The sequence below is a fragment of the Neurospora tetraspora genome (genome assembly GCF_033439725.1).
Source record: "Neurospora tetraspora strain CBS 560.94 chromosome Unknown B0H65scaffold_5, whole genome shotgun sequence".
NCBI classification, from domain to species: domain Eukaryota; kingdom Fungi; phylum Ascomycota; class Sordariomycetes; order Sordariales; family Sordariaceae; genus Neurospora; species Neurospora tetraspora.
This window is the reverse complement of record NW_026944387.1, coordinates 2,770,291-2,798,086: the sequence shown is the minus strand read 5'-3', so window position 1 is coordinate 2,798,086 and position 27,796 is coordinate 2,770,291. Positions and strand designations below refer to the sequence as shown.

At 52.9% G+C, this 27,796-nt stretch overlaps 7 protein-coding genes and 1 non-coding gene across 8 annotated transcripts; 5 read left to right on the top strand and 3 right to left on the bottom strand.

Annotated features, from left to right (window-relative positions):
* Window positions 1–148: 148 nt before the first annotated feature.
* On the top strand, window positions 149–3,467 carry B0H65DRAFT_234744 (glycoside hydrolase superfamily). Its single transcript, XM_062822241.1, has 2 exons — window positions 149–3,141; window positions 3,242–3,467. Exons 1-2 carry the CDS (start codon window positions 545–547, stop codon window positions 3,363–3,365), a joined length of 2,721 nt encoding a protein of 906 aa, XP_062680742.1. The 5' UTR covers window positions 149–544; the 3' UTR covers window positions 3,366–3,467.
* Window positions 3,468–3,749: 282 nt separating this feature from the next.
* Window positions 3,750–7,005, bottom strand: B0H65DRAFT_234753 (uncharacterized protein). The gene is made up of 2 exons (XM_062822242.1): window positions 5,338–7,005; window positions 3,750–5,276 (listed from the first exon to the last, which is right to left on the bottom strand). Exons 1-2 carry the CDS (start codon window positions 6,840–6,842, stop codon window positions 3,962–3,964), a joined length of 2,820 nt encoding a protein of 939 aa, XP_062680741.1. The 5' UTR covers window positions 6,843–7,005; the 3' UTR covers window positions 3,750–3,961.
* Window positions 7,006–11,589: 4,584 nt separating this feature from the next.
* B0H65DRAFT_234697 (uncharacterized protein) lies at window positions 11,590–12,997 on the top strand. Its single transcript, XM_062822240.1, has one exon. It carries the CDS (start codon window positions 11,847–11,849, stop codon window positions 12,843–12,845), a length of 999 nt encoding a protein of 332 aa, XP_062680740.1. The 5' UTR covers window positions 11,590–11,846; the 3' UTR covers window positions 12,846–12,997.
* A 1,796-nt stretch (window positions 12,998–14,793) lies between these two features.
* Window positions 14,794–15,808, top strand: B0H65DRAFT_234527 (uncharacterized protein). The gene has a single exon (XM_062822238.1). It carries the CDS (start codon window positions 14,957–14,959, stop codon window positions 15,479–15,481), a length of 525 nt encoding a protein of 174 aa, XP_062680739.1. The 5' UTR covers window positions 14,794–14,956; the 3' UTR covers window positions 15,482–15,808.
* Window positions 15,809–16,412: 604 nt separating this feature from the next.
* Window positions 16,413–18,764, top strand: B0H65DRAFT_429223 (BCS1 N terminal-domain-containing protein; the record flags this gene model as incomplete). The annotated part of the gene is made up of 1 exon (XM_062824809.1): window positions 16,413–18,764. The coding sequence occupies one exon, from the start codon at window positions 16,413–16,415 to the stop codon at window positions 18,762–18,764; it is 2,352 nt and encodes a 783-aa protein (XP_062680738.1).
* A 204-nt stretch (window positions 18,765–18,968) lies between these two features.
* B0H65DRAFT_234548 (putative hydroxymethylglutaryl-CoA synthase) lies at window positions 18,969–21,399 on the bottom strand. Its single transcript, XM_062822239.1, has 4 exons — window positions 21,099–21,399; window positions 20,789–20,891; window positions 19,648–20,711; window positions 18,969–19,583 (listed from the first exon to the last, which is right to left on the bottom strand). Exons 1-4 carry the CDS (start codon window positions 21,156–21,158, stop codon window positions 19,446–19,448), a joined length of 1,365 nt encoding a protein of 454 aa, XP_062680737.1. The 5' UTR covers window positions 21,159–21,399; the 3' UTR covers window positions 18,969–19,445.
* A 2,477-nt stretch (window positions 21,400–23,876) lies between these two features.
* Window positions 23,877–23,949, top strand: B0H65DRAFT_t323. The gene has a single exon. It is a non-coding gene; the product is annotated as a tRNA-His (tRNA).
* A 792-nt stretch (window positions 23,950–24,741) lies between these two features.
* On the bottom strand, window positions 24,742–27,787 carry B0H65DRAFT_469809 (BRCT domain-containing protein). Its single transcript, XM_062827033.1, has 3 exons — window positions 27,488–27,787; window positions 25,602–27,422; window positions 24,742–25,537 (listed from the first exon to the last, which is right to left on the bottom strand). Exons 1-3 carry the CDS (start codon window positions 27,578–27,580, stop codon window positions 24,902–24,904), a joined length of 2,550 nt encoding a protein of 849 aa, XP_062680736.1. The 5' UTR covers window positions 27,581–27,787; the 3' UTR covers window positions 24,742–24,901.
* Between the last annotated feature and the right edge of the window lie 9 nt (window positions 27,788–27,796).

Here is a 27,796-nt window from a genome sequence, read left to right as displayed (position 1 = left end):
TCTTCAGGTTTCTTCAAAACCCCTTGGCTTTCGTATTCCAGTCTCACCGTCGGCGTTTGAATCCTGATATGTGACAGAACTAGGTGTGATAGAGGTTGGCGAATTAAAGAGTTGATAAGGTTGGCCAGCCAACGATCGTCCAGGGCAGTTCTTTCCAGCACTTGACGACCAAGCTGAAACCAAGGCTGGGCGCAATGGATGCGATTTGCAAAACGCTCTCACTGCAACGTGAACTGAAAGAGCAAATGGTGAAGCCTGAAGCCTGAAGCCTGAACTGAAGCCCTGGATCAGCACAGCCAGAACACCTCAGCTCGGGACACAGCTGCCGGCGCAGCGGGTTGGCAGGGAACAGGTCAGAAAATAGCGTGGCAGGGGTCGTCGTCACCACTCCACTCAGCCAGCGGCTCCAATCCAGGGACTACGTAACAATTTCACCTCCTGAATCCCGGATTTGGGTTGCCTCTTCCTTTTCCCATATCATGACCTTTTCACTCTTTCCAGCATACAGCGGCAGTCGGTTTAAGGAGGTGGTCGCGCAACGATAATGCCACCCCCAAGGGATTCCTCCCCGGAACGGGACTACAGGCCCAGGAGACAGTCGGCGCAGAGACGCAGCCGCAACTCTTCAGCGGTCAGGGATAGTGATGATAACGGTGAGCGTGGTGAGCGCGCTGGTCGCGATCCAAGGCGCAGAACCAGGAGACCCGAGCCTGGCACCAGCGTACCACCAATCACCAGAGGAGGAGAAATCAGAACAGAATCGTCAAACGGCAGTTCAGCAACACTTTCAGCAGCAGCTCTGGCACAACTCAACAAGCAGAATGCAAAACGGAAAGCCAGCCCAAAGAAAGAGGTCAAACGGGCTCTGGAGCGGGGTCTTGATGCCCAGAGCGAGAGGGATATAGCATGGGAACGGGAGCAGGAAAAGGAAAGGGAGCGCATGCGCGAGGCCCGGAGAGAGTCGAGGATGCGACGTGAGAAGGAGCGGGAGAGGGAGCAAAAGGAAAAGGACCGTGTACGAGAGCGGGAAAGGGAACGGGAAAGGGAACGGGAAAGAGAGCGGGAAAGGGATCGCGAGAGGGAAAGAGAGAGAGCAAGGGCCAAACCACCAAGGGTGGCTGCGGTGGAAAGCGAGGACGAGTACCGATACTCTACTTCAGGGAGGCCGAGGGATTCCAGAGATGCCGCCAGGGACGACAGGACACGATCCAAGCCGAGAATGGTGCCACCCGATAGCGACGACGAGTACCGGTATCTTCCGGCAAGGAAGAGGGACGAAAGGGCGAGGAAGAGGGCATCGGCAATGGAGAGCGACGACGAATATCAACGTCTTACCCCACATAGAAGGACAGACAGCGACGACAAGGGCTACCGGGTTGTGGATGCCAGACCTGACAAACCTAAAAGTTATGAGCGATTACGTCCAGATAACAGAGGAAGAGAGGACAGAAGCCGGCTCAGGGTTGCTAGCGGCCCTATGCTCGAACAGGGAATCAGGGCACGGAACGTCAGCGGTGGCATGCTAGAGAAGGGCAGCTTCATGGCGAGATTTCAAAACCTCCGTGGCGGACATGGCGGGCCAAGTATGACTTCCAGCAGTGGTTATGATTCCGTGGACAAGATGAGCGATGAAATCGGGTCCTCTCCACCCAAGAGGAAAAGGAAGAAGCTATGGATTGCGGTTGGTATCGGTGTGGTCATCGTCATCATCATTATCATTATCGCCGTGACCGTCAGCAAAAAGAAGTCCGACGACGACGGAGACAAGGGCAGCGACGACACGCCTTCCCAAGGCTTGGGCGACATATCACCCGACGACATCCCCGCCGACGCCCCAACCTGGCTAAACCCCTTCAAGTGGGCCAACACGACCGACTTCAACCTCACCTACACCGCCCAGACAGTCGGCGACCTACCCGTCATGGGCCTCTTCTCCAAATGGGACGACTCCAAAGCCGCCAACGAACAAGTTCCAGCTCTCAACAAGCCCTGGGGGGACTACTCCCAGCGGCCCGCCCGCGGCGTCAACGTCGGCGGCTGGCTCAGTCTCGAGCCCTTCATCACCCCCTCCCTCTTCGCCTACGACCTGCGCCTGGGTATCGTCGACGAATACACGCTCTGCACTTACCTCGGCTCCCGGTGCGAGTCCGTGTTCGAGCAGCACTACGCCACCTTCGTGACCGAGCAGACCTTCAAGGAGATCGCCGACGCCGGGCTCGACCACGTCCGCATCCCCTTCTCCTACTGGGCCGTCCAAACCTACGACGGCGACCCGTACGTCTTCCGCACCTCGTGGCGCTACCTCCTGCGCGCCATCGAGTGGTGCCGCAAGTACGGCCTGCGCGTCAACCTAGACCTACACGGCCTGCCCGGCTCCCAAAACGGGTGGAACCACTCCGGCCGCCAGGGCTACATCAACTGGCTGAACGGAACAGACGGCGACCTCAACGCCAAGCGTTCCCTGGAAATCCACGACCGACTCTCCCAGTTCTTCGCCCAGGACCGGTACAAGAACATCATCTCGCACTACGGCCTCGCCAACGAGCCGAAAATGACTTACTTATCCGTCGACGCCGTGCTGCAATGGATCGAGGACGCCTATGCGCTCGTCCGCAAAAACGGCGTCAAAGACGCCATCGTCGTTTTCGGCGATGGCTTCCGCGGCCTCAATAACTGGCAAGGTGAACTGCAGGACCTCGGCGACGGCGCCGCACTGGACGTGCACCAGTACGTCATCTTCAACACCAACCAGATTGTATACAAGCACTACGATAAGATCAAGTTCGCGTGCGAGGGGTGGACGCAGCAGACGGAGCTGTCGATGAATCGTTCCCTGGGTTACGGCCCGACGCTGGTGGCCGAGTGGTCCCAGGCTGATACGGATTGTGCGAAGCACTTGACCAATGTCGGGTGGGGGAATCGGTGGACGGGGACGCTGGTTACGGGAAGTTCGAGTAGCGATGTGTTGACGCCTAGGTGTCCTTACACGGACAGAAGGTGTGATTGTATTGCTGCCAATGCCCCGCCGGATCAGTGGAGTGATGATTACAAGACCTTTTTGAGGATGTTTGCGGAGGCGCAGATGTATAGCTTTGAGAAGGGGTGGGGGTGGTTTTATTGGGTTTGGGATACCGAGGATGCGTAAGTTTCTATTTCTTGTCTTCATTCCGTCCAACTCACTGACCCCATTCCTTCCTTCACCTGACTCTTGTAAATCTTTACTGACGAAGCGCCATAATAGGTATCAATGGAGCTACAAAAAGGGCTTGGATGCTGGTGTCCTGCCTGCGAAGGCGTATGAGAGAGACTTCAACTGCGACGTGTCCCAGATCCCGTCGTTTGAGAACCTTTCGGAGGCTTTTTAATAAATAGCGAAAGGCCGAGATGAGGCCCGGTGTCTGAATGAGCGTTACATAATGCCCTATATATGATGGATAGTTTTTTTTTTATGTCAATATAGAAGGAAGCATGGGGTACGGCGTTATTTTGATCTGTTATACACTTGTCACATTTAGTAACAGACAGTTGTCGCAACATTTATTGATGAAGATGGATAAAACGCCATAATTCAGGGCGTTGCGAAACAGTTGCAGGTATATGTAATCAGAGAAGGATATTTTCTTTTCCAAATACTTTTTTTCATGCAATACATAGGTGGCGGTATGTTCAGATGTATCCTCCTACCTATTTTGAACGCTCTTTTGTCCTGCCTTCCGTCCATAATTATGTTCTCAAAGGGACACATGATATGAACACACCATCAGAGTGATCCATTCTACAAGCATCACCCGCTCACAGATAAGTACATGGCGTACGTAGAAAAGATCAGTTCCACCTCACCCAACCTTGATTAATCCAAAACTAACGCCTGGCAATGAAAAACCCGACGATATGCAAACCGCTATGCAAACCCCATAAAAACCTTCAGATACTACTACGCTAACATTCCCAGGACATATGCTCATGTAATAAACCACTCACAGTTACACTGGCTTCCAAACGGAACAACGCCGCCACTTGCGTTTGATATTCCTCCGTCCCCCTCACTCCTCCGCAAAACCTCCGGGCTCCAAATCGGGCTATCATCCTCTTCATTCAAATCAAGGTCCCAGTCCGTGAACCTCTTGCCCAAGCGACGTGATGGGCGTGGTGAGCCAGTCGCTGTAGCCTCCGGGGGATAGATGGTGACGACAACCATATTTCCCTTTTCATCGCGAACGGGCTGAGCAGCTTGTCCGTTGAAGGGTATTTCGAACTGTGTGCATTCCGGAACCGGCGCATCGAGATATCGACGTTCCTCGAGTTTGACGACTCGAGGATAACCTGGGGGTGGAGGAGCGAACCCATCGCCATGGGGACCAGTGCCCATCGGGCCTGGCGGGAACGAAGACGCAGGCCCGGAGGTTGATGATGGTGTTTCACTCAAGGAGGACTCTTGGCCGTGATGGTCGGCCTCAAGTTGGCGGTGTCTATAAGGAAGATAGTACACAACTCCATCCGGGGGGCGCTGTCCAAATGGCTTTGTGGTGTAGTGGTTGTATCTGTCCGGTGACGAAGTCGACGATGCAAATGTGCTTGCTGTCGGTGATACTACGTGGTCGATTTCTGTTTCCGTGACCACTACTGTCATTGTCGTGGAGTCCGTTGGTGCTGGTACGGAAGAGGTCGCCGGCGGCGGCGGAAGGCTTTGAGTATTGACGGACCAACTCGAGTTCTGTTGAGCATAAATATAGAGCTCGAACGTCGTCTGGGGCCAGTTGCAGATCCAAGGCTTGTCACCTGGTTGCGCCCCATAGCCTTTGCGGTAATCCTTGCGATCCCATCCACGGCGCATCTTCGCCGTACCTTCTGTTGTGGTAATGTTGAGTGAATCCTGGGGAAGAATGACGGTCTTGTTGTAAGGGACAGCCTGAAACCAAGCAGGGCCCCGATTGGCTTCAGACGTGTCGTTAACCAGCACCAATGCCCCAGGATTCACAAGCAACACTGGCTGCTCACCGTATGAGTAGACGTTGTTGGACATGGTGAGAGAGTGGTTACAATTGATCGTGAATGTGTAACGGTTGGGGGCGGAACTTTCAACCGACAAGTACATGCCCGAGGGGACAAAATGGCAGTTCCAACTTTTCGACTGTGCAGGATCCTTGAAGCAGTTACTAGAGGCTTGGTTGAGCATCATGGGTATACTCCAGGTTCCTGTTGGAAGCGAAGCAAGATCTGTTGGAGTTGGTATGGGTATCACATTGCTGGGAAATTCTGACCCCGGTTTGGGCTTTCTGTTTTTAACCGGTAATTAATATGATTTCGGAATATCAGGGCCGTGGCTCATTCACTTACGGATGACCATCCTTAGGTGGTGGTTTTCCATGCTTGCTCAGCAAAACTCCGGCAACCGTGCCGGTAACAATCCCCACAATCACAAGAAGGCATAACGAGAGAACCAAAGCCCAATTAGGAACCACCCCAAAACACCACTGCTTTCTCATCCAACGCTTGAAAGGCGTCTCTTTTTCTGAGATCGCCGCTTTCTCCTTGTTGATTTGGTCGTTACTGTGGGTCGTATTAAAGCTTCGCGTCGACGCACGGGGGCGAGGAGCTCGCAGGTCGTCGAGCGAGTCAAATTCCGGATTCCTGGTTGCAAGACCTAGACCTCCAGCGCCAGTGAGAGCCTCCGTTTGTGCCTCTTGCGCTGCCGACCCTGTCTGCTCTGCCTGCTCTATTTGTGCTGTCGCTAACACCTGTGTGGTGGGTGGCGTCTGAGTTGACGGAAGTGGTGCTTGTGTTGGCTGTGCCGTCGGTGTTGTCCGACCCTCCGGCTCTTCCGCAGCGGGGGCAGGACCCAATGCAGGGGAAGACTCGGGGGCAGAAGCAGGAGCTGAAGAAGAAACGACAGCAGTAGAGGCAGTGGGCTGACCGATACTGGGAGTGCTGTCAGCAACAGGCGCAGGGGTAGGGTCGATGGAGCTCGAGCTGCTTCCTCCTAAGCCTGTATTGTCGCGTTCGGTGTAGGGCGGCAGCGGTTCGTGATGCCCGTATGGGCCATAGTAGTCGACTACCGGGACTTCGCCTTGCTGAGTTACGACTCGTCCATATTGGGGGGCGTTATGCACATCTTGAGGATAGATGTGATAAGGAGAAGGATCGGATGGTCCGTGATAGGGATAGCCCCTTGCTAAAGGATCAGAAGAGAGACCCAGTGGTGGCCCGAAGGCTAAGTTGCGAGTATATTGCTCGTAAACGTGAGAGGGACCTGATGGTTGTAATGGGCCAGGAATACTGGCGGAATGAGCGGCATCTATGTCCATATGTTGGGATGATAGGTTTGGGCTCGTTGCGCCATCGTGTCTCAAGGCCAGGGGATCTGCTGCTGAGCTTGCTCGTTTTGTTGGGCTTGGTGGACGAAGAGGGGCCTGTGGTAGTTCCGGAGAGAATGTGGTCAACTCTGATAGAGGAGTTGTCGCTGCCATATCGGCGTTCGTCCCATATGGACTTCCTTGGGCTGACCGCAATTCCGCCTGCGAAAAGGGCTGTACTGGTAATATCGGTGTAGATGTTGGTGGCGTTATCGGTGAACTGCTGTCATTCGTTACCCTCGCCCGAACCTGACCTCCTTGGCCCAAGCCCTCGTCTCTCAATTCCTGCCCCAGTGCTACCACCGCTGGGCTGGGATCATACAATGGACTGTGTCGCATGTCATCGTCTGCCACCGAAGCCAGAGCTGAGTCTTCTGGATCGGGAAGCTCGTCCATTCGTTCAGCCCGTAGAGTCAGCGAATGCCTCATTGACGTCCTCCGTGATCGCCTCCGCTCCGGCGAATCCAGTTTCCTGTCTCTGGGATCCATGGCGACGATGGATATGGACTTCCTATGCGCCGGCGTTAAGCGGTCCCGATGCGAAAAGTCGATAACCTCAATGCCAGAAGTGCATCGGGCCCTTAAAGGCCATTGACCGCCCGCTTGGGAGACAATGGCACAGTCCTCCCCCCTATGCTATGCGCGTCGCTGTGAGAAGGAGTGTCGTTGGATTATAACGCGGTAGGACCGCAGCGAGGCAGCTGGGAGGTGAGTGGAGTAGACTGCAGGAGGGTGGATGAGTGGTGAATTCCTCTTGAAGCGCTGGAGTCGGAGTTGATTGAGGGGATGTTCGGTTAGAATCGACAAAGTTTACAATGGGCCGATGGAGAGACCACTGTAATCGCCAAGAGAGGGCTGAACAAGGAAGGTCCAGATTGAATGAATGCAAGGAAGGATCGGACGGCGGAAGCTGGGGACTGAATGGATCTGGAAGGTGCAAAAGAGACTGGATGAAAAATGCGATGGGGCCAAATTGCGCTGCAAAATGGCATGAATCGATGGATCGAATGGTTCCTTCCCGTCCCCCCTCTGGCTTTCTGGCCGGTTGTGTGTCCAAGGAAAAGGGCGAGATCGAGCAAGAGAAAACAGCCGGATGTGACTTCCAGGTTGTGGAAAGGGTGGAGAGAGAGAAGGACAGACCGGACGGCACAACCCCCCAGGTCCGAACAATTCAGGAACAAGTGTTGTTAGGGAGGGTTGCACTCCTTGTGGTTCCTCCATTTGAGGTTAGGTTCAGTTGCAGCGGTGCCGTGCCTGGACTGGGGGTCCGGCGCCAAGCTTTTGTTCTTCTCCTCCACGGCAGCCCCCGAGGGGAAAAGGCTTGGCGAGGTGAACCGCTCTTCCCTTGCCAGTCAAGAACCCCGGAGTGCAAAAGTCCATTGAGTTTAGCTTGGCGGCACTTGAAGATGATGGGCGGAAGGGGCGCCGAGCTGCACATGCAGTGAAAATTGGAAGGTAAGGTATGCATGCATTGGCTGGACATTCAGCTGGGCTTCGAGTTGAACTTTGTGCTTTCATCCATGTACACTATAGACAATCCCGCCACATGGACAGTAGATACACTAATAGGGCTCGGAAAGATGGATGAAATAAAATCGGTGAAACGTTCGAGACACTCCGTGATGGCCAAAAGATCGTCGAGACTTCCTGTTGTAGGCAATGGCCGGAATCCGTGGGATCGGTTGTTTGTGGTCACTTGTGCTTCCATTCCCTCCAGAGTCTCCGTGCTCCCCGTCGAGCCCGTGTCTCCCGCCCCTGCTGTGCCAATGTGCCTCGATCCACTTCCACCCTCTAGCGCCATATTTGTGGGTCTAGAAACATGCCCTGGGTGGAGTCCTTTTAAGCACATATGACGGGACATGCCAGACAACTGAACCTAGCGCAAAGGGCAGTCCCGCCTGTCAACTGTCACTCATCTCAAGCCTCGCTTGGCTCGAGCCTCTAGTCTACTTGACTTGGGCAAGTTGAAGACCCGAGACGAAAAGATCATCATATAAACTTCAAGTGTCTCCATCCATTCCATCGCCGGTCTTCTGGGCTAGGTGACAACAGAGCTCACCGGGCTTCCCAGCCGGTACACCCGGAGGCCTGGGCACTTGACCATAAAGAGAGTTGGAACAATATCAGACTGGCAGACGGCCCTGTCTGGTACCGATATGCGTCTCTGAGATCTCTTCCTTGCCTACACATAACCATGACTGGCTTGAAGGTCTGGCCAGAGACGGCAGAGTTGGGCTCGTTGTTACGGTCCTACAGACTGCCGAACCGCACCCCAGGTTAAAACTACTTTGGTTAGTATTAATCTGTTCGGCTATTTTGCCTGTCACTATAACGCAAGGTTAAGCTTACTTGATGCAATTACAAACTAGACCTACACATCACCTCTTTGTGGTGCAAGTATAGACTTCTCATCTTCTCATGCTCATCGACTGTCTCCCCCAAGCCTCTCATGCTCCAGAGTCAAAGTGCCGCAAAAAGGGGTTCCACTCCCTTAAGACGAGGACTACCGGCTCTTCTGTCCGCTTCAGGTTTCACCAACATTTATCACTTGTTTGTTCAGTCAGCCCGTGATACCTGCGACTAAACAACTTACCTTACACTCTATCAAAAAGTCAAATCTTGTCTTGCTTGCAAGTTCGCAAAATTCGCATACGAAATGAAAGAGGAGGGAAAAAGAGCATGAAAAAAAGGAAGGAGGGAAAGACATGGCGCTTTCCTCAGCCATATAGTTGTAAGTTGACCGTACAGGTAGCTCCCGTCGCTTATCACGTCATGCCCCATACACAATGCCGGAAAGGAAAGCACGCCCAAGCTTCGACGGAAAACCACCTTAGTTTCGGCGTGAACAAGTACCTACCTACTCCAGCCACCGCCCAGCTCGAGTAAGCAGAACAGAAATATGTTACACGCCAAAATCTCGAACGCGGGCGGGTTTCTAATTGGGTGCCAGCGATGTAGCTGCCCGTCTGGCCCGTTGGTTCGGCCTCTAGGACCCCTCATTCTCTTTCCTTGCTTCGGGGATCCTCTACGGTTTCTCACCTTACTCTTACACAGCGTCCGACTCTCAATACTTGCGTCTATGAACACGTTCTTGAGCAGAAGCAGGCAGGCAAGCGGGGCAAGGGTTGTTGGTAATTGTATGTATGCCAATCCGGTTGAAATCTTGCATCTCCAGTCAGTGGCCTTGGGAATAGGTGCCCGCCCTTACTCGTCAGGGCTAGAAACGCCTCAGTCTGACCCTGTGCTTGCACAGGGTCAGGTGCATGGATTCGCGAAATTTTTGGTACTTCCCCCCCCATATAAATTAGCGCTGTAACCATATCACCCTATTTTTTTAAAAAGAATTACTTTCATACATATAATATCCGTAAACCCAATAAACATCCCTATATTAGACTAGCAATTCAACAAAGTAGAGTCGATATTCTTATCGGGAATCTCGATAATTTCGACATCACCACTTTCTAGCATAGTGTTTTACTCCACCATAGAATCTAACTGTATACCAGAGTCCTGATCTTCAACTGAAGAGTTGGGAAGCTCCCAGCTATGCCCTAGTCCATAGTTTTAGCGGTTCATAATAAATTCATATAATCGTGTAAGTCAAGATTGCTTATGGTGGGTATGCAAAAAAACGGATGTACATTGATTTCCTAACAAATTGCAGGGTTGGCCATATACCTGGATTTTTTCGCGAATCCATTCACTTTGGCGAATCCATTCACTTTCGCGAATCCATTCACTTTGGCGAATCCATTCACTTTCGCGAATCCATTCACTTTCGCGAATCCATTCACTTTCGCGAATCCATGCACCAGACCCATTGCGCAGCAATGGGTCTGAGAGGCGTTTCTAGCCCAGACGAGTAGAGGTAACTCTCGCCCTGGTTTCGGTCAAAGCATCAGTCTGCTAACTACGCAGTAGAGGTGGGCAGTGCAAGTATTGGATCATGCTGAAAAGGCTTCCATCACCACCATCTTTTTCTTTCATGAGGCGGAGAAGGCAACCAACAAAAGACCTTTTCGGCTGTCCCCAATTGCCGTCTCACCATTTCATTGGGTGGCTCGCCCGAACTGACTTCCCCGAACATGGAAGCCTTCTGGAAGTGCACCTTTGAAGTCGGTGTGGGTAAGCATTGCGATGCCTCTCAGCTCGAATCGACAGCCTCATTTTGAAATATGATTTCTACGCGGTAAGATCATGAACCATCTGCGTAACTGTCAACACTTCACCTTTCTCCCAATAGATAGACCAGAGTCATTCACTGTCCCTCTAAAGGGGTTCTAGGTTACCCCGCGAGAACACACAACCGGATCTGACATCAGTTAACAGGCATCGAGACAGGAACCAGGAGAAAAAGGAAAGCATGCAGACGGGTAACCGCATCTTGACCGCCAGGCTTGTGATCAGAACCGATGCACCCACACTTTTAGCCGCTCCACGTCCGTTTTCAGATACCAAGACGGCCGCGCACCTTTCCTGCGTTCCAAGTCCTTCACCCAAGCAGGTGGTGTCAAAGCAAGTGAATGTCATGCTTTTCGTTTCTTATTTTCCGACATGCGCCATGTAGTCCAGATGATGGTGTTAGTGACTTGATATCGGAGTGTGGTATGGTGAGCGCCGGCTTAAGGTCTGGCTCCAATCCAGCTCGTTGCCCGGCATGCCTGACTGATGAACACTCTCTTCCCTCACAATACCCTCCCGATCCTGCCGCCATCCACGGGAGTGGACATCACCAACTAACAAACGGGAATGAACCAGATCGCCGATGACGAACCACGCAGTTGGAAGTCTAGTCCAGTCCCGTTTCATGAGAACCAGGAGCTCTCCCTGCCATTCTGTAGCACAAATGCGGGTGTTTTCAACAACACCCCTTGACGTTGACGTTAGTCTGTCTCTCTTTCTCCTTCCCCCTCCCCCCCACGCCTCCGTTGTAGGAAGCATGCAGATGAACAGGCAGGCAGGCAGGCAACACACCATCCCTCCCCCAGTCGGGCAAAGCCTGCCCCTTTCCAGGTGACGCTATACAGGGGCAAGGCTGCGAGATGATCTCGTCTTGCCTCGAATGCGGGCGCGGTGCTTCCTGGTTGATCGCTCCGTCACGGCATGTGTGTTCCAAAGGGACACTCGTGAAGTAGTCCCGTCCATGTTTGTGTGTAAATATTTACCTCCGTTCCCGGCTATCTTACACTGATGTTCTCTTCCCTTCTCTCCACATACTTTTGGCTTTCCATTGTCAGTTGATTTGTCGAGTTTTCTCTCTTCGCCCTACTTGCAGAGTTTTGTATGGGAACTGGTCCTGTGTCTCACTTCCGAGACTGATTTTGCTCGGATGAACACAAGTACCTGATCCTAAAACCATCACTTCTCACTGGAACTGGACGCCCTCCTTCGCCGTTTCAAAAAGACCCGTAGCGTCCAACTGCCCTTGCTCCTTCTAACTGCTCTATATAACACCTACACCTCCTTCAAACCCAAAACCGAACAAACAAAATGTCATTCCGACCCTCAAGCCGCACGTCCTCCTCCTCTACCTCCTCCGGCTCCTCCACCCGCACCTGCCGCGAAAAGCGTCTTCCCAACTCCACAGCCGTCGACGCGCTCGTCTACTTTTGCGGTCGAGACCCGCGTAAGGTCAAAGCCATGCGTGTCTACGAGACGACGTACCTCGATAACGACACATCGGATGATTTCGATACGAGGAGCAGTTCCAGCAGCTCTAAACGCTCTACACATTCTGGGCTCTCGTGGGTCAGTGGCGGCAGTAACTCTGGCAGAACAAAGCAGGAGTTTTACTTTATTGAGTCAAGGGGTGGTGGGTATTGGCCTGGTGGTGGTGCTGGATACCAGTTTGGAGAGCAGCCAGCACCGGGAACAGCACCAGGGAAGAAGTGGAAGCCGCCCAAAAACGAGAGTGGGAGGGAGTCTCGTTCCTCGAGACGCTCTAGCAAAAGTGGTGGCAGTCACAGACACAGTCAGGGACATCGGCGACAAGGACCACCGAGTGACATATCTGAGGAAGAAGAAGAGGAAGAAGTCGACGACGGTACAACCAATGACAGTGCCAGTGTCAGCGACGACGGAAGTGGAAGTGGTTTTAACGAATACGTCTATCGAGGAGGTGGAGGCCCTGGGGGCCCTACGAGTTCGAGTTACAGCCCGAGTCCGTTCCCGCCTGGCCAGCCAGGCCCGGGTATGATGCCCCCTCCTTTTTCTTCCCCAGCACCACCTCCTCCTGGTTCTTACCCTCCCGGTGGCGGATTCCCGGGGTACCATCCGCAGCAACCGATGTACAACATGGGCGGCATGGGTGGTGGTCCTACGCCACCGATGTCATCAATGACACCGCATGGGGGATTCCATCATCTTCCTCATCATCCTCATCATCCTCAGATGCCGACTCCGGGACCATCTCCTCCTCCAATGATGTCTGGTGGTGGTGGACATTTTCAACAGGATGGAAATGGTATTCAGGTGTTTATGCCTGAGTGAAATACTACAGTGATGAACTACAACAGGCAACAGGGGGAATCATCGATGGGAGGACGGGTTGTTTATATGTGTGTGCGTTTGTGTGTTATGTTAAACTAGATTCTTTATGCTTTAGGGTTTTCAAGGCGTGTGCTTGGGTCCCTGGTTTTCCTGATAGCAATCATCTTGTAGGATCAGGAACAGAGGGTGGGAGTGACTTCGTCATGAGTTTGTATGTGATGTAAGAATGGGTGGGGTCATTGTATAGTTTCTGGAACTGGTCTTGGAGGCTACGTATGGAAGAATTAGATCTTCAAGCTGCGTTGTCATCGAATGAAAGCAAAGGTCATGATGCTCTGGTAAATCCACTTTGTTTTGGTACGGAAAAACGGAACGGCATGAAAGTATCTGGGTAGTGTTTGAAATCGTGAAAAGGGGTTCAACAGGCCAGATTTCTTCTGCAAGTTATGTGCCCAGAAAGACAACACGGGTGAGCACATTAAAGCTTCTTTCGTGTTCGTCACTAGTATACGTCAGCGACATGGGATCTATACTCGATCATGCATGTTACCGAACTATATATGAGATGGACGATGTAGTAATAAGAAAATTCTAAGTCATTAACGGATGGGAACATCCAAAAGGCAAGACCAGAATATTAACGTAGAGGGCATCATCGTCGAATTGGGTACCTAGCAGCTTTTTTTGGAGTCGCGGCTACCTTTGGGGAGTGTCTCTCATGGGTAACAGCTACCTACTTGGTAAAGACGATTGACCACTTGACGGCACTGAGAAGTGAGAACGCCCATGCCGACGACCATGACGACATTTCAGGACTCGGCTATGTTTGGTCCTGAATCTTGACGCTGTTCTTCTTCAAACTAGGGCGAATTTCTTTGGTTCTCAAAGCCCATCCGAATGCCGTGATGGTCTCATCTGAGAATGCACTTAATCATTTCTGGGTCTCCATGAAAGCCCCAATCCGGCAGAATAGACCAGAGGAAGGGCAAGTTAATAAACCAAGTGAGCTGACCAAAACTACGCCGAATTGTTGCTATTGGGCAGTGCTGGGTTATAATGAGCAAGTCGGCGTGACGTATCCGAGCCGGGGGTAGTGGTGAAGTAGGGCCGAACTTGTCCCAAAAGTGCGGAGGCCGCCGGCTGCACTGCCGAGATGACGGGGCCGGCGATGACGGCGATGACTGACGGGACCGAATGGGATTTCTGATTGGTCAATATGTAAGAGGGAGTAAAAGGTGGGGTAATAATCCAAGCGGGCATGGCGGGGTCAAAGTTCAGGGTCCGACATGAGGATTCCAATGTTTTGGGAATGGTGGCCTCCAAACCCTTGACATCTTTCGCAAACATCTCGATACCAAATCTCATCCACTCAGCCCTACCACCTGCCTAAATGTGACAAGTCACTGAAGCCAGTTCTCTTCGAGATGCAACACTGTGGCTCCGTGCTTAGACACCGCCGCATGACGTACATACACCCTTATCATCGTGATGAGATCGATGGATGTGCTAGATGGTTCTGAATGGCCAGAATACGCTGTCCCGTACTATCGAGAAGAGAAAAGCCGATGTTAGCAACCCAGGGATATCATCAAAACGTTCTAGGCCCTGGTCTAAGCCGTCAAAGGGTCTCCAGTCCATCTCCATCACGGGATCCGGAACAACCAAGCATTTCACGGTACCGGGAGCAATACAACAAGCCATGACGTCGTTCTCGTACCTCTATCATTCGGAAATTGGGGTGACGATGGCGGGGAATTCGCAGCGTTCGAGAGAAGCAAGTCAGCATCGCACTGCCATCCGTTCGTCAGACGCTAGAGCGTGAGCAGTCATTGTCACGATCGACAAATCTCTGCCGTCTCCAGAGCCCTACGGATTTACGCCGCACCCTAGCATGACCGGGGACTGACCAGGAGGTTGGGGTCAGATCTTGGATGTTATCTTCACCAGGATCATCCTGACCCTTGGAGACGTACGTCTTCGGTGAGTAGTCACCATGTTCCCGAATAAGGACGGCCTAGAATCACAACCGGAACAGTTGTCGAGTCGTCAGCTACCAGTCCAACACATCTGTCAAGTGGCAGAATGTCATTCGGAACTGATACCGATATTTCATGTGCATACCCTATTCATTGCAACCCCATTCCGAACTTGCACCATGCGTCATGCCGCGGTATCGGCGGTCCCCCGGGTTTCCAACGTTTACTGTTCCGCTGTCACCGCCGGCCTGCATTTTGTGTGAGTGCTTCTGCCATGCAATGCCATTCCGTCTGCTCTGTAAGAGTTGCTGGATGGCTGTGAATGGCTGGCCGGAAGGGTGGGCGTGGTCAGCGTGGTTGGTGGTGGTGTTCCCTCGTCTGCCTCCGGACCCGGCGTGGCTTGTTACCTTTCTTTGCTTTTCCCTCGGTTCTGAATTGAGAACTGTTGAGGGCTTCCATTTTCTGACTCGGGAACCCGGCCATCACTGCAATATCCTTGCACGGCCAGATCACGGTTGCAAGCCACCTTTCAATCTTGCCCAGTGGCATTGCCCTACACTGCGCTTCGAGCTGTCCCAACTTGCAGCAAAGCCAGGGGTAGCAAGGAACTGGACTGGTATTTGGGACCTGGTGCTGACGGGACCCCTTGCGTTATGCTGATGTGTGCTGCGGCTGCTTCTGACCCGATACGTGGATACTAGCACTTCGCTCAACTAGACCCTCTCCCAATTCTCTTCACATCACATGCATGGGATGACAAGGGACTATGTGTACCATGATACCTCCACGGCGCGTACATTCTTCTAGCTGTGTCCAAGTGGCAGTCCAGGAGATTGTTACTCGGTTTATTATTCGCTCTCTTTCTCTGCTTACCTCCATGTGTGGTACTTCTCCCAGAGGTATTCAGCCACAACTACTACCTTGTTGACTGTATTGCTGCCTGGCGGTTAACGTATCCTTACTCTTCATACCACTGAGTATATAAGGGCTCAACGCCCGGTATTTTCTTCATGTCGACTTGACCGTTTATCCCAAGCATCCTCCTCCAGTCGGTAGTCCCGACGATCTGGAGCCTAAAGCCAGTCATCCAAACGAACCCGAAGATATATATAAGCCGGCTATCTCTCCGTTTCCTCGAACACCTCGTCCAACCTCGCCTCTTCAAGGACATTCAACGGGAACACAAGTCCAGTTACGCCACTCCCTTCGTATTATACCACAGGTGTATCCAGCCTGGACCTCGGCACTCAACTACGTTAGACCAACAACTACCAAACTCGTCACTTCTATCCTGTTCCTCGTTTCACTACCGCTTGACGTCTTTCTCCGGTTTGTTCAATCCGGCGCAACGGCGAGTTTGTGACACGTCAAACCATCTTGAAAGAAGACGAGAGCGGAGTGGCTCCTACGGCTACAGATTCACATACACCGCCTCAGGAGATACGACAAAGCAAAAGAGGGAGGGAACAAAACACAAACAGAATCGATATAAAACCATCATCCCTCTTTCCACTGTTTCTTTTCCGGTTCAGATCTTCAGACAAGATCATCACAGAAAGCGGTCTTCAGACTCGCTGCCCAGAAGACCAACATGGACAGTCTTCTCCAACATATGGCCGGGCAAACCACCTCATGCTCCGATGGGGCCTCTTCTACCACGCCCGCCCCTGCTACCGGCTCCCCCGTGACCGGCCAAATGGTCCTCCTCGACATGTTCTTCCCCGGCTTTTCGACATTCTCAGCCTTCGTCCAAAAGAACCTCAACATCGACCTCAACCTGTACATCCCGCTCGTCCTAATATGCGGCGCCCTCACGTTCGCCTGGCAGTACTTTAGCGAATACTGCTGGGACTTGATCGACCGCTACATGATGTCGGTCGTGGACGTACGCACCGACGACGAGATCTACAACATGCTGATGGGCTGGGTGGCCGCGCAAAAGTTTGCCCAGGGCGCGCGGCGCTTCGTCGTCAACACGAACCTGAACTCGCGCACCTGGTGGCTTTGGCGGTACGACTACGACGACGAGGAGGAGGACGGGACTGAGGAGGACGGTGGTGGTGCCCACCACTCATCCGCCAAGGGGGCCGGAAAGAAAGCGTTGGCGTACACGCCCACGTTCGGCAGCCACTGGTTCTGGTACAAGGGACGACTGCTGTGCTTCCGCCGACAACAGAGCCGTGACATGGCCGGCTTTTCGCTCCCCAGCGAGCGGGAGGAGATCTCCATCAAGTGCTTCGGCAGAAACCCCTGGATCCTGAAGGAGCTGTTGCTAGAGGCCAGACAGGTGTACATGAAGCGCGACGAGGCCAAGACGCTCATCTACCGCGGAGCGACTAAAGGGTCGGGTAGTGAACCAACCTGGCAGCGATGCATGGCGCGCACCTCGCGACCGTTCTCCACCGTCATCCTGAACGAGAAGGTCAAGAAGGAGCTGATTGATGACGTGACGGATTACCTCAACCCGGCAACGCGCAGGTGGTACGCCAACCGCGGGATTCCCTACCGCAGGGGCTACCTCCTCCATGGACCGCCTGGTACGGGCAAGTCTTCGTTGAGTCTGGCGCTGGCCGGGTTTTTCAAGATGAGGATTTATATCGTCAGCTTGTCTTCCATCGCTGCTAACGAGGAGAACCTCGCCTCTCTGTTTTCCGAGCTTCCACGTCGGTGCGTTGTTTTGCTGGAGGATATCGACACCGCCGGCCTTACCCACACGCGCGAGGACGGTAAGGTCGTGGCGGTCGATGGCAGCGGCAGCGATGACATGGTTCCCGGCCAAATAACCCCTGGAGACGGCACGACCACCACTCCCACCCCAAGCGGCCGCCTCTCCCTCTCTGGCCTCCTCAATATCTTGGATGGCGTCGCCTCCCAGGAGGGCCGCGTCCTCATCATGACCACCAACCACCTCGAAAAACTGGACAAGGCCCTGATCCGGCCGGGACGAGTCGATATGATCGTCGAGTTTGGGCGTGCAGATAAGGAGATGACGGCCGCTATTTTTCGGGCGATTTTTGCTCCGCTTGAAGGCGACGAGGTTGACACACCCTCTGATGCCGATTCCGTCTCAGTCACCACCACCACCACCACCTCCTCCGCCTCCCCTAAGGATCTTTCCGCAGCAGCCGAAGAGACGAGGAAAGTCAACGAAGCCCGTCGCGAACTAGAGCGCGACGAAGCCACTCTCAAAGTAGTCGAGTTAGCCGACCAGTTCGCGGACAAGATCCCCGCGCACGAGTTCAGTCCGGCCGAGATCCAGGGGTTTTTGTTGAAACACAAGCGGAACGCAGCAGCGGCGGTGGAAGGGGCGGAGCAGTGGGTTGTGGAGACACGGAAGGAGAAGATGGAGAAGGAGTTGAGGGAGGCGAGGGAGCGGAGGGAGAAGGAGGAGAAGGAGAAGGAGGAGGCGAAAAAGAAAAAGGAGGATGGCGATGGTGATCAAAAGGAGAAAGAAGATGATGATAAGGAGGAAACAAAAGAGAAGAAGGCGGAGAAGAAGGGTAAAAAGGAACGAAGGAGTAGGAAACACCACAAAAAGACCTCTAGAAGGTCAAGGAGGTCGAGAAAGAACGACTCCGACTCCTCCGATGATTCTTCATCGTCCTCGTCCTCTTCGTCCTCGTCCGATTCCGAGTCTGAGTCTGAACCGGAGATCGTCAAGGAGAAGAAGTCTAGGAGGAAGCATGCTAAGAAAGAGCAGAACGAGACAATACCTCCGGTCCTGGTCAAGGAGGATACCATCAAGGTCCAGGTTGTTCCTGTTCCCGTGGTCGTCCCCGTCACCATCACTCCCGCTCCCGAGGCAGACAACACTGACGATCTTGACAAGGCTGTTGTGGAAGTGAAGGATATACTCGTCCCCCAGATCTCGGTAACAGAAGTAAAGGAAGTGAGGTCGACAGGTTCGGAGGATGGAAAAGATTCTGGGTATGGAACGCCTTAGTAGTTGTCATGTTCCTTACTCCTGGAGAAGAAGGCGTTGCAGGTAGCACTTGAGGCGTTTGTGGACCTCTCGACTTACAAATTGTACGATTCATGACTGGATGAAGAGAGGGTTAAAACATGGGATGATAGAAATGTGCGGCTGGGTCTGGTGTGTTTAGATTGGATGAAAGCAATAACGCGGATCACAACATCATCCATATGAAAATGCGTACAAGTGTCTTGTTCAAGTCCTGATCATCTTCGGATTTGATCATGTAACATGTATATTTACATAAAATCCCCGGTCCTGATGAGCCATCAACCGGCCATGATCGCCGATGAGTATTAGTATAAGGTATATGTGTAATATGTGTAAGAAGAATCGCAAAGCTTTCTTGCCTTTTCAGCTTTTGCTTGTTTTCTTCTTCCTGTCTTTCCCTTTATTTCCCTTCCCTTCCCAAGTCTCCCACTTTCTAGAGCGCGTTTGGATATCAAACCAGCAACCCCTTTGCTTGAACCTTCCCAGTTCTAAGTAGATAGACAACCGGACCCCCTGGTTTCACTTACTCCATAAAGTCATGACAAAGTGTACGTGAAATCATCGCGGTCTCCAACTCTCTATGCCTGACCCAAGCCAGCCTAATTAATGTATAGTGGTATAATGCGAATTCCTCCCTTCCTTTTTCCATTATCAAGACGTTTAAGCCTTGATGGAGTATGTCCTCTTGAACATGTCATCGACGTTCTCGAGGTAGTAAGTGCCGGGCTCGAGAGTAGAGACCTCACCCTTGGGGGTAAAGTTCTTCTGGAGATGGGCCTGCTTGCGGAGGTCGCACATCTGTACAAACAATCGTTAGCATCGTGTTTGGCAATTTCCGATTGAGTCAGTCGGGGGTACTCACAGCATCGTAAGACTCGGGGGGAACGGCCCGGCGGGCAGCGAGTCTGGCGGGGAGGTTGAGGGTCTTGGCGAGCTTCTCGGTGCTGCCAGTGACGCGGAAAGAGCAGAAAGAGGCAGCGAGACCGGAGCCGTAGCTGAAGAGGCCTATCCTCTTGCCCTCAAGCTGGGCGCTGTCGACGTGGCCGAGGAGGGAGGCGAGACCGCCCCAAACGCTACCGCAGTACATGTTACCGCAGAGGGTAGGGACCTGGATGGCGGGGTTGACGCGCTCCTGGAAGCGCTTCTTGGTGAGAGCCATGAAGGTCTTCTCAACGACCTTGTCGGTCAGGGACTTCTTGTAGTCCATGTCGCGAACCTCGGGAGGAACCTCGGCAAAGACGGGGCTCTCGGGGTTGGCGAGGTAGTCGTGGTAGAGGAGGCGAGCATACGACTTCTGGACGAGCTTGCAGGTAGGGGCGTGGAAGGCAAGGTAGTCGAAGCGGTCCAAGGGGGTCTTGGTGCTGTCCTCGGAGTGGCCGTTCACACCCTTTGTGAGGAGCTTCTCGCGCTGGTTGTAGGCGCGGTAGGCGCCGTCAAGAGCCTCGGTGTAGCAGTTGACGGAGTAGTGACCATCGACGTAGGGATACTCGCTGGTCAGGTCGGGCTTGTAGAAATCGTAGGCGTGGGCCATGTAGCTGCCGCGGAGACCAGGCTCGACGGCAATAGGGGCATCAGGGCCGACAAGCATGGCAACGCAGCCGGCACCACCGGTAGGGCGGGCATTGCCCTTGGCGTAGAGGGCGATATCACCAGCGACGACAATGGCGTCACGGCCGTCCCAGGCGGAGGACTCGATCCAGTTGATGGAGTTGAAAAAAGCGTTGGTACCACCGTAGCAGGCGTTGATGGTATCAACACCCTCAATGTTGGTGTTCTTGCCGAAAAGCTGCATCAGGACGGACTTGACGGACTTGGACTTGTCGAGAAGGGTCTCGGTACCGACCTCGAGGCGGCCGATCGTGTTGGTGTCGATCTCATAGTTCTTGAGGAGGCGGGAGACGGCAGTCAGGGCGAGCGAGTAGATGTCTGCAGGCACATGGCAAATCAGCCCCTGAAAAGGCGCGCAGAGGTGTACCCGAATGGGAGGAAAGGAGAGAACTCACCCTCACGGTCGTCGCAGAAGGCCATCTTGGTCTGGCCGAGACCGATTGTGTACTTGCCCGCGCTAACGCCATCGAACTCTTCGAGCTCGGATTGCTCCACATACTAAAGTACAGATGACAGCTGTCAGTTTGGTATTGCCTGTGTGCGAAGCAAAAGCGCAGCGAGCAAAAGCCGGCAGAAAGCAGGATATGTGCTGCTGCGGTAGGCGAGAGGTAATCTCTTGTTTCTTTGGAGGGCTGCAAAAAAGGGGGAGGGGCGTCATCCGGAGCTATGCGCGCGTACGCAGCTAGCACAGCGTGTTGGACGTACCTGGCTGGGGAAGTAGATTTCGATGGCCTTGATGCCAATGTTCTGGGGACGGGTGGCCATCTTTGTGTGGGCAATTGGGGTCTGGCGATTAACGTCGAGGGAAGATTGAGGGAAGTGAGGAAGGGGAAGTAACGGAGGAGAGGAAGGGGAGAGAAGGGCAAGAATATGGAGTAAAAAAGAAGGAGGAGAAGATTGTCGTGTCCCGTTCAGGGGAGGGGTTGCTTTGAGAGATTGGGGGTCCTGGCGTAGAAAAGTGCCTGTGCTCCTGTCTACGGAGGGGCAAGTTTGGGGTTAGCGCGTGTCCCGTCGTCCTATCTTTTGGCAGAGGCCATCACATCCCGTCCAACGGAACGATCCAACCCCAACTCTGGCCCCTTTTTCACCGCTGTTTGGCGCCGTTGTCGCCAGCGAGCTCTCTTTCTTCATTCTAGAGGTCCAGAAGGCTGGGGTCACCTTTTGGGTGGCCCTAGAATGCCAGGTGGTTCCATTCCCAGCAGCAAAAAATGTGACCAAGGGACCTGCCAATCCTGCCATCACGCCAGTCGACTCAGGCTAGTGCGCCTGCCAATGCTGCCGCCCCTGAATTGCCCCTTTCCCATGTCTCTCTTGACAACAACAAATCTGGGCTATCAGACTTTGGCCAAGCCGCCGCAACCACGCCCAACAAAAACGCATGGACCAAGCTTCTCCGGCGCCGATATTGGACTGGCTGGTGGACAGGGGGGGAAGGGTGATGTGCAATGATTATTGCCGGGTTTGATACACACCTTTTTTGTTGATATCTCGATCAAGGATCAAGATGTGATGTTTCTTTCTGTTCGTCTCGGGGACCAAAACTGAAGGGGTATGGATGGAAAGAAGAGATAAAAAAAGAAGAGATTCAAAGTCAGACGAAGATGGGGGGCATAGGAGGTTCATATAGCATTTGTTGTTCCTAGAGTGCGGCCACTTGCCGGCAGGGAACAATGCGTAAAAAGGGTCCAGACAATACCAATCGAGCGTGGCTCCCGACCAGGCCAAGGCCTTCTACTGCACGACCAGCGATACTCAAGCAGGTCGGGACAAGGGTCTCGATGGGTCGCAGATGGATTTGAAGGACGATGTCGGAGAATCCTCATCAAAGGGGTAGCATTCACGTCAAGCGGAGAGCTTTCTGAGCTTGGGACAAGATGGGCGAACCGCAGCACAAGCTGGAAGGGAAGCCATCACCACCTAGTCAGGTAGACTGTCTCAGTTGGAGAAGTCACAGAAAGCAAACATGGGCGATTATTGCAACTGCCACTTATATCGTAGATACTTGCACCTACCTACAAATGCGATTCTGTCTGAACTTCAACATTGAAGAAGAGACTCAAAAAAAGGCGTGGCAGGTCGGACGGAACAAAAGTTGAACCCCACAAAAAATTGGTAGATCAAGCCATGCGAACGTGCCATGCCAGCTTCCACCTGGTGGGCTGGTAGCTGGTGAGGTGGCACCTAGCACGGCGGACAAAGGCGACTCGCCTCCGCAAATTCGTCAGTTTGCGAGACCCGATCCCCCGTCCCCGTTTTCGCGTATCTCAGGGATTGTTTTTCTTGTGTTCCTGAATGGGATAGGTAGGGGTAGTTAAGCTACCTTGCCGTGCTCGTGCTGCCGTGCATGCCCCCTTGTTGCCCCTCGATGCAGACCGCCTTCTACATATGTAAAAAGTCAACATGTAAACAAAAAACATCCAAACACTCGTCCCGTAGCTTCTCTTTTGCCCTTCCCCGAATTCCCCCTCCTCCGATCCGATATCTTCCTTGATCTTGTTGGCCCCTGAAACAACGAGGACTTCCATGGTGCGCTTATTTCGGGGACACTCTCAGCTCTCTTGCTTCGGAGCTCCACCGGCGAGTTATCAGATCTTTCTCTCCTTGCTCGTCCCATCAAAAGTGGGCATTCCTGCGTAAGAAAACGAGAAGAGTGGAAACGTGGAAACTTGAGTGGAAAGAAAGTGGAGATTTTGCACACGTTATGCACGTACAGTACGGATGAAAGATCTGATAACAGTCTATCGTCGTCGCGTGGGACGGATCTCGGTGGAGTTCTTCGGCGGCTCGGTTCGTTCGTTCGAAACAAGAGATGAGATGAACATTGTCTGTGGCTTGGATGGTTCGGTTGAGTCAGTTTTGTAAAACATGGAACTGAGCAAGGTGATCCTCTGATTTTCTTGCAAGAAGCTCAGTGTATTTGTGATAATCTCCGAGCTTTCTCATGTCTCCCAAGGTCGGACATCTAGTGTATCATTCTGCTTTTCGAAACAGCAAGCGTGCAAATGCGGCATAAGTGGACATGATTGGTGAAAGCTTGTCACACCGCCCGCCCGCTGCAGGAACCGTTCGACAGGCACACAAGACAATTCCGTGAACGGGACGGCAGTGTCACCCATCTTCATCAGGTATGTGTACACTCGTATTACTAGCCACTTGATATTCATCCGCGAGCCATGTCTTCCAACGGCGTGGCTGAAGCTGTTGTGAGCCTGTGTCTCCTAGAATGCAGCGATACACCCAAAACAGCACCCTTTTGGAGTGCGCTGGTTGCGAAAAAGAGATATCAAGCACTGCATGAGCGTATGAATAAGTCTTTTCTTGGTAGTAGATTCTTCGATGATAATGAAAAGTGCAAAAGTTTGGAGGGTTGTTCGAAATCGCAGATGTTCGGACCAGATGTTGGGATGGAAATTTGCAGCGAGGGGGGATTCGGAGATCTCTATGCCTATATAGGATTATCAGTGGATATCAAAGTCCCGTTGTGGTCTAGTAGTCGAGTGGCTACCACGTGGGGTTGTGAACCGCAAGGTCATCCGTTCGATTCAGGTCGAGAGCAGCTTTTCGGTGTTTTTCCCCAACGCCCAGCTATGGGAGAGCTGTCCGGGCAAGTCCTGGGCACTCTCCCATGGTGAGTTCACCACAGCGAATATCTACCAGCGAATATCTCTACACATAGCGAACTGGGTTTTCCAAGTGGTTTCCCAGCTTTTTTTCTTCCTTTTTTCTTTCTTTCTTTTTCATCATCACTACCAGCGTCGGTTGCTTTTCACACAGCGTCCGTATTCTTTCTTTTATCAATCCTTAGCGTTCATTTCCCGGCGCCACCGACTTTAACCTAGCTACTGCTCTCCCTAATATAAAATTATCACTCTCCTCATCGCACGGCAAATTCCACTGTAGGGTGTCATTCGGACTCTGTCGCCATCAGTCATCACAAATTCTTTCTCACATGCTCAGAGCTTCCCCAGCCAGGGGTATCGCCGCTTCTCGGCCCACCCATATCGGTCGGCTATGTCCAGGTGTATGTGTACGGTTTCCTCCATTTACAGACTTGGTTGAGAGCCTCGCCGAGATTTGGTAGTAACATCGTGAACGAAGAAGGGTCCCCTTCGAGGAGGACGATAATGAAGAACAAATGAAGGAGCATCGCAAATCGGAGAAGTGGTTTGTTAATACTTTGAATAATTCGCTATGATGGTGTATAACATTTGAACTACTCGATGAACATAAATGCGGATATCTACCTAAGTCATTCACTCGTTTACCTAAACTGCAAAGAAAGACATCCCAGAATGGGATTTCTCAACTCAACCAGTCGCGCCGGTGAATATTTATGTACACCTTACCCACCCACCACTCCAGCCTGCCACCCCTCCAACAAAACAAAAAAAAAAAAAGAACAATGAACCCGCCATGCCATAATTCTACCTGAGAACAACAGTGTGTGTAAACGATCACATTAACCGCCCATATCCGCCCTATCCATTCCTACCTAGTATGTAGGAGCCTCAAAACGGCGGATTCTCAGCAAAGTACCTAACCGCCAAGTACTTAGGATCAAACGTCAGCTCCTGCTTCATCGCCACATCCAACAACCAATCCGACACCACGATCCTCGGCTCCATGTTCCCCTTCTTCGCCATCTCCTCGAACTTCGGCCACAGCGCCTTCTCAGCCGCGCTCGGAGACGTCAACAAGTAGACCGGCTCAGGCGGTGCCCCTCCGTCTTCCTCGGGCGTAGTAGGCTTGATGGCCGACCCTCCGCGACCACGGAAAACCTTGAAGATGGCTCCGTTGGCCTCGGCGATGGTCTGGTAGCTCTGCACCCCGTTCTTGATCTCAGCCGTGCAGAAGATGGGCACGCCCCAGAGCAGACGGCTGCGGTTGGCGCGGGCGCGCGAGATGGCCGTCTCGAGGGTGACGCCGAAACGGGCTTCGTTTTCCTTGTCGACGAGCAGGTAGTCCTTGATGGGGAGGACCTTGCCGGCTTCGATGCAAGCGGTGACGAAGTCGGACGAGATGACCTCTGGGCCGCGAGCCAGACAACGGAGAAACTTCATAGTTCTAACCATACGCGGCGCGGCGAGGTAGTCGCAGGGAACGTTGTCTTGAACAATTTGTATGCCCATGGCGCGCAGTTTTCGCTGGTGGTTGTCAAGTTAGCTGGCAATGTTATGCATGCGTCAGGGCAAAGTAACCATCACTCACCCTATCTGCCTCCTCTCGCATTTTGTCATTTACCCATCTCTTGTAGCCTGTCAAGCAGATGCGCATCTCTACTGGGCCTGACGAGACCCTAGCCTTCTTGGCCGGGCGCTTCTGGCCCGTCTCGTCCTCCTCGTCCTCGCCTTCTGCTGGACTTGACTCCTTCACGCTCCGATCCCGGTCGATCTGGTCTGCTGCCCGCTTGCCGCCCCATGGACCGTCCTTTCCTGTGCGCTTCTTTTCCTTCTCATACAAAGCGATATCCGGTGCCAGCTGGTGCAGCTTGGACAGCGCCTTATCCTTGGCGCTACGGCTACCGCTGGACATCACTGATGGCGTATGGTTTTCCTTTCCATTTCGTGTAGTCCGGGTGGTCTTTGCTGGCGTTTGGAGATTTTGCTTATTCTGCGTCCCTCGAGGTGGCCTGCTGGCTGCCTTTGATCCGAGTGGGCTCGATTCGCTTGCGATGCCGGCATCGGTCTCTGCCAAGTTGGAAGCATCCACATTCTTGTTTGCAGCGTCATTCGCCTTGCGCCTTTTCTTCGCTGCCGTGCTAAGAGCTTCTTCACCACCGGGGAAGTATACCTCGCGCAGCTTCTGTTCGTCGAAAAAGGTGCTGCCAATGATCTCGCCTAGATTTGTCCTAGGCGGGAAGTGTTGGTACCTGGGGTTAGAAAATGTCTGAGCTTCGCACTTGGCGTAGCTATCTTCGATCCAGAGATGGTTGACAATCTCAATGTTCCATTCCTTGGCCGCCTCACACTTCTCACCGTTCATCCGAGCCGTGATCAGGTGGGTATTGTCGGCTTTCATGGTCTTGGTGTATGTTGCGCCCGCCGCAGTAATGAGGTTTTCGAGGTATACTCGAGCATCACCTCCGTAGTTCGATAGTGTGATCTTCATATTCTGGAACCCGGGGATTCCGGCTCGTGGTATCGGGTAGTGCAGAAGTCGTCGTGTAGGCCTCGTCCATTCATTATGTACGATGAGATAGTAGAGCCAGGCAAGGTTACCCACGTCCTTCCCTTGCTGTGCCGCCCGTTGATAGTCGTCCCCGTCGCGATATTGGCACACATACATATCGCATGCATCGACATCATCCACGACCTCGCCGTCGCTTTGCTCGATCAGAGTGTTTAAGATGTTTCGCAGCCGGGCGTTGATAGGGAGATCTTGAGATATCATGACCTTCTTCTGAGCGAAGACGACAACCTTTTCCCTCTCCTTCCCCGGCATTACAGCACTAGGTATAACGGACGTGGCACCTTCCACGGCCTCGCTCGTTGGGATTTTGATATCTTCGTCGGGCCCTGTGCGCAAGATCTCGGGGTCGGGGAGCATATAAGGTGCTTCGCTGATTCGCCTCCCTAGCCTAAAGCAGTCATCGAACCAGTGCGGTAGGACAATCTTGCACTTGGGGTTCTTCTTCTGGGCCTCCTGGCACTTTTCGTGGTCCATGGACAGGGCGCAAATATGGGTGGTTTGACGCGTCAAGTCCTTTGATTCCATACCACCAAGCGCCATGGTCGCACCAATAATGGTCTCCTTGTCGGACTCGGGGATATCGGCACAGGTGAGGATGACATTGGAGAAGATCATTCTAGGATCGGGGGAGTACGGCCTCACTTGGGCGACCTTGTTCCGTGCTAGCGTGATTTTGATCCAGTTGGTGTTGACGACAGGGATCATGTATTGGAGGGCATCGTGATACTGCTCGAAGTCGATCGTGTTGGCGACAATATGGGTCGCGTGTTCTAAAGGGATTTTGCCGTCTTTCGTTGGCTCGAGGACTTGGGCGCCATGCTTTTGTACAAGCTTGGACAGCTACAAATTGCCGAGATGTTAGGGGATCTGTAAACCACGCATCAGAGCAAGTAGAAAAGACATACTTCTGAGATCAGACTAGCCGACAGTGACTTGCTTTGCACAAAGTAGATGAAGCAGCTGTCCAGCAGACCCGGCTTCTCGTTTTCTCCGGCCATTTTGGTGGTGTAAACGCGATTTCGCTCGATTAATTACAGGTTATACAGGAAGCGTCGAAGCGCCGAGTCTTGAGTCGACTCTAATCGATTTCCATGGGCAAATGGTGGCCAGAAGTGAGGGTGATGGTTTGTGAAAAGCGACAGGCAGATGCGGATTGGCGATGCGACCAGTGGTTGTTGATTGGAAGAACGTTCAATTGTCTTTTGTTTGTCTGC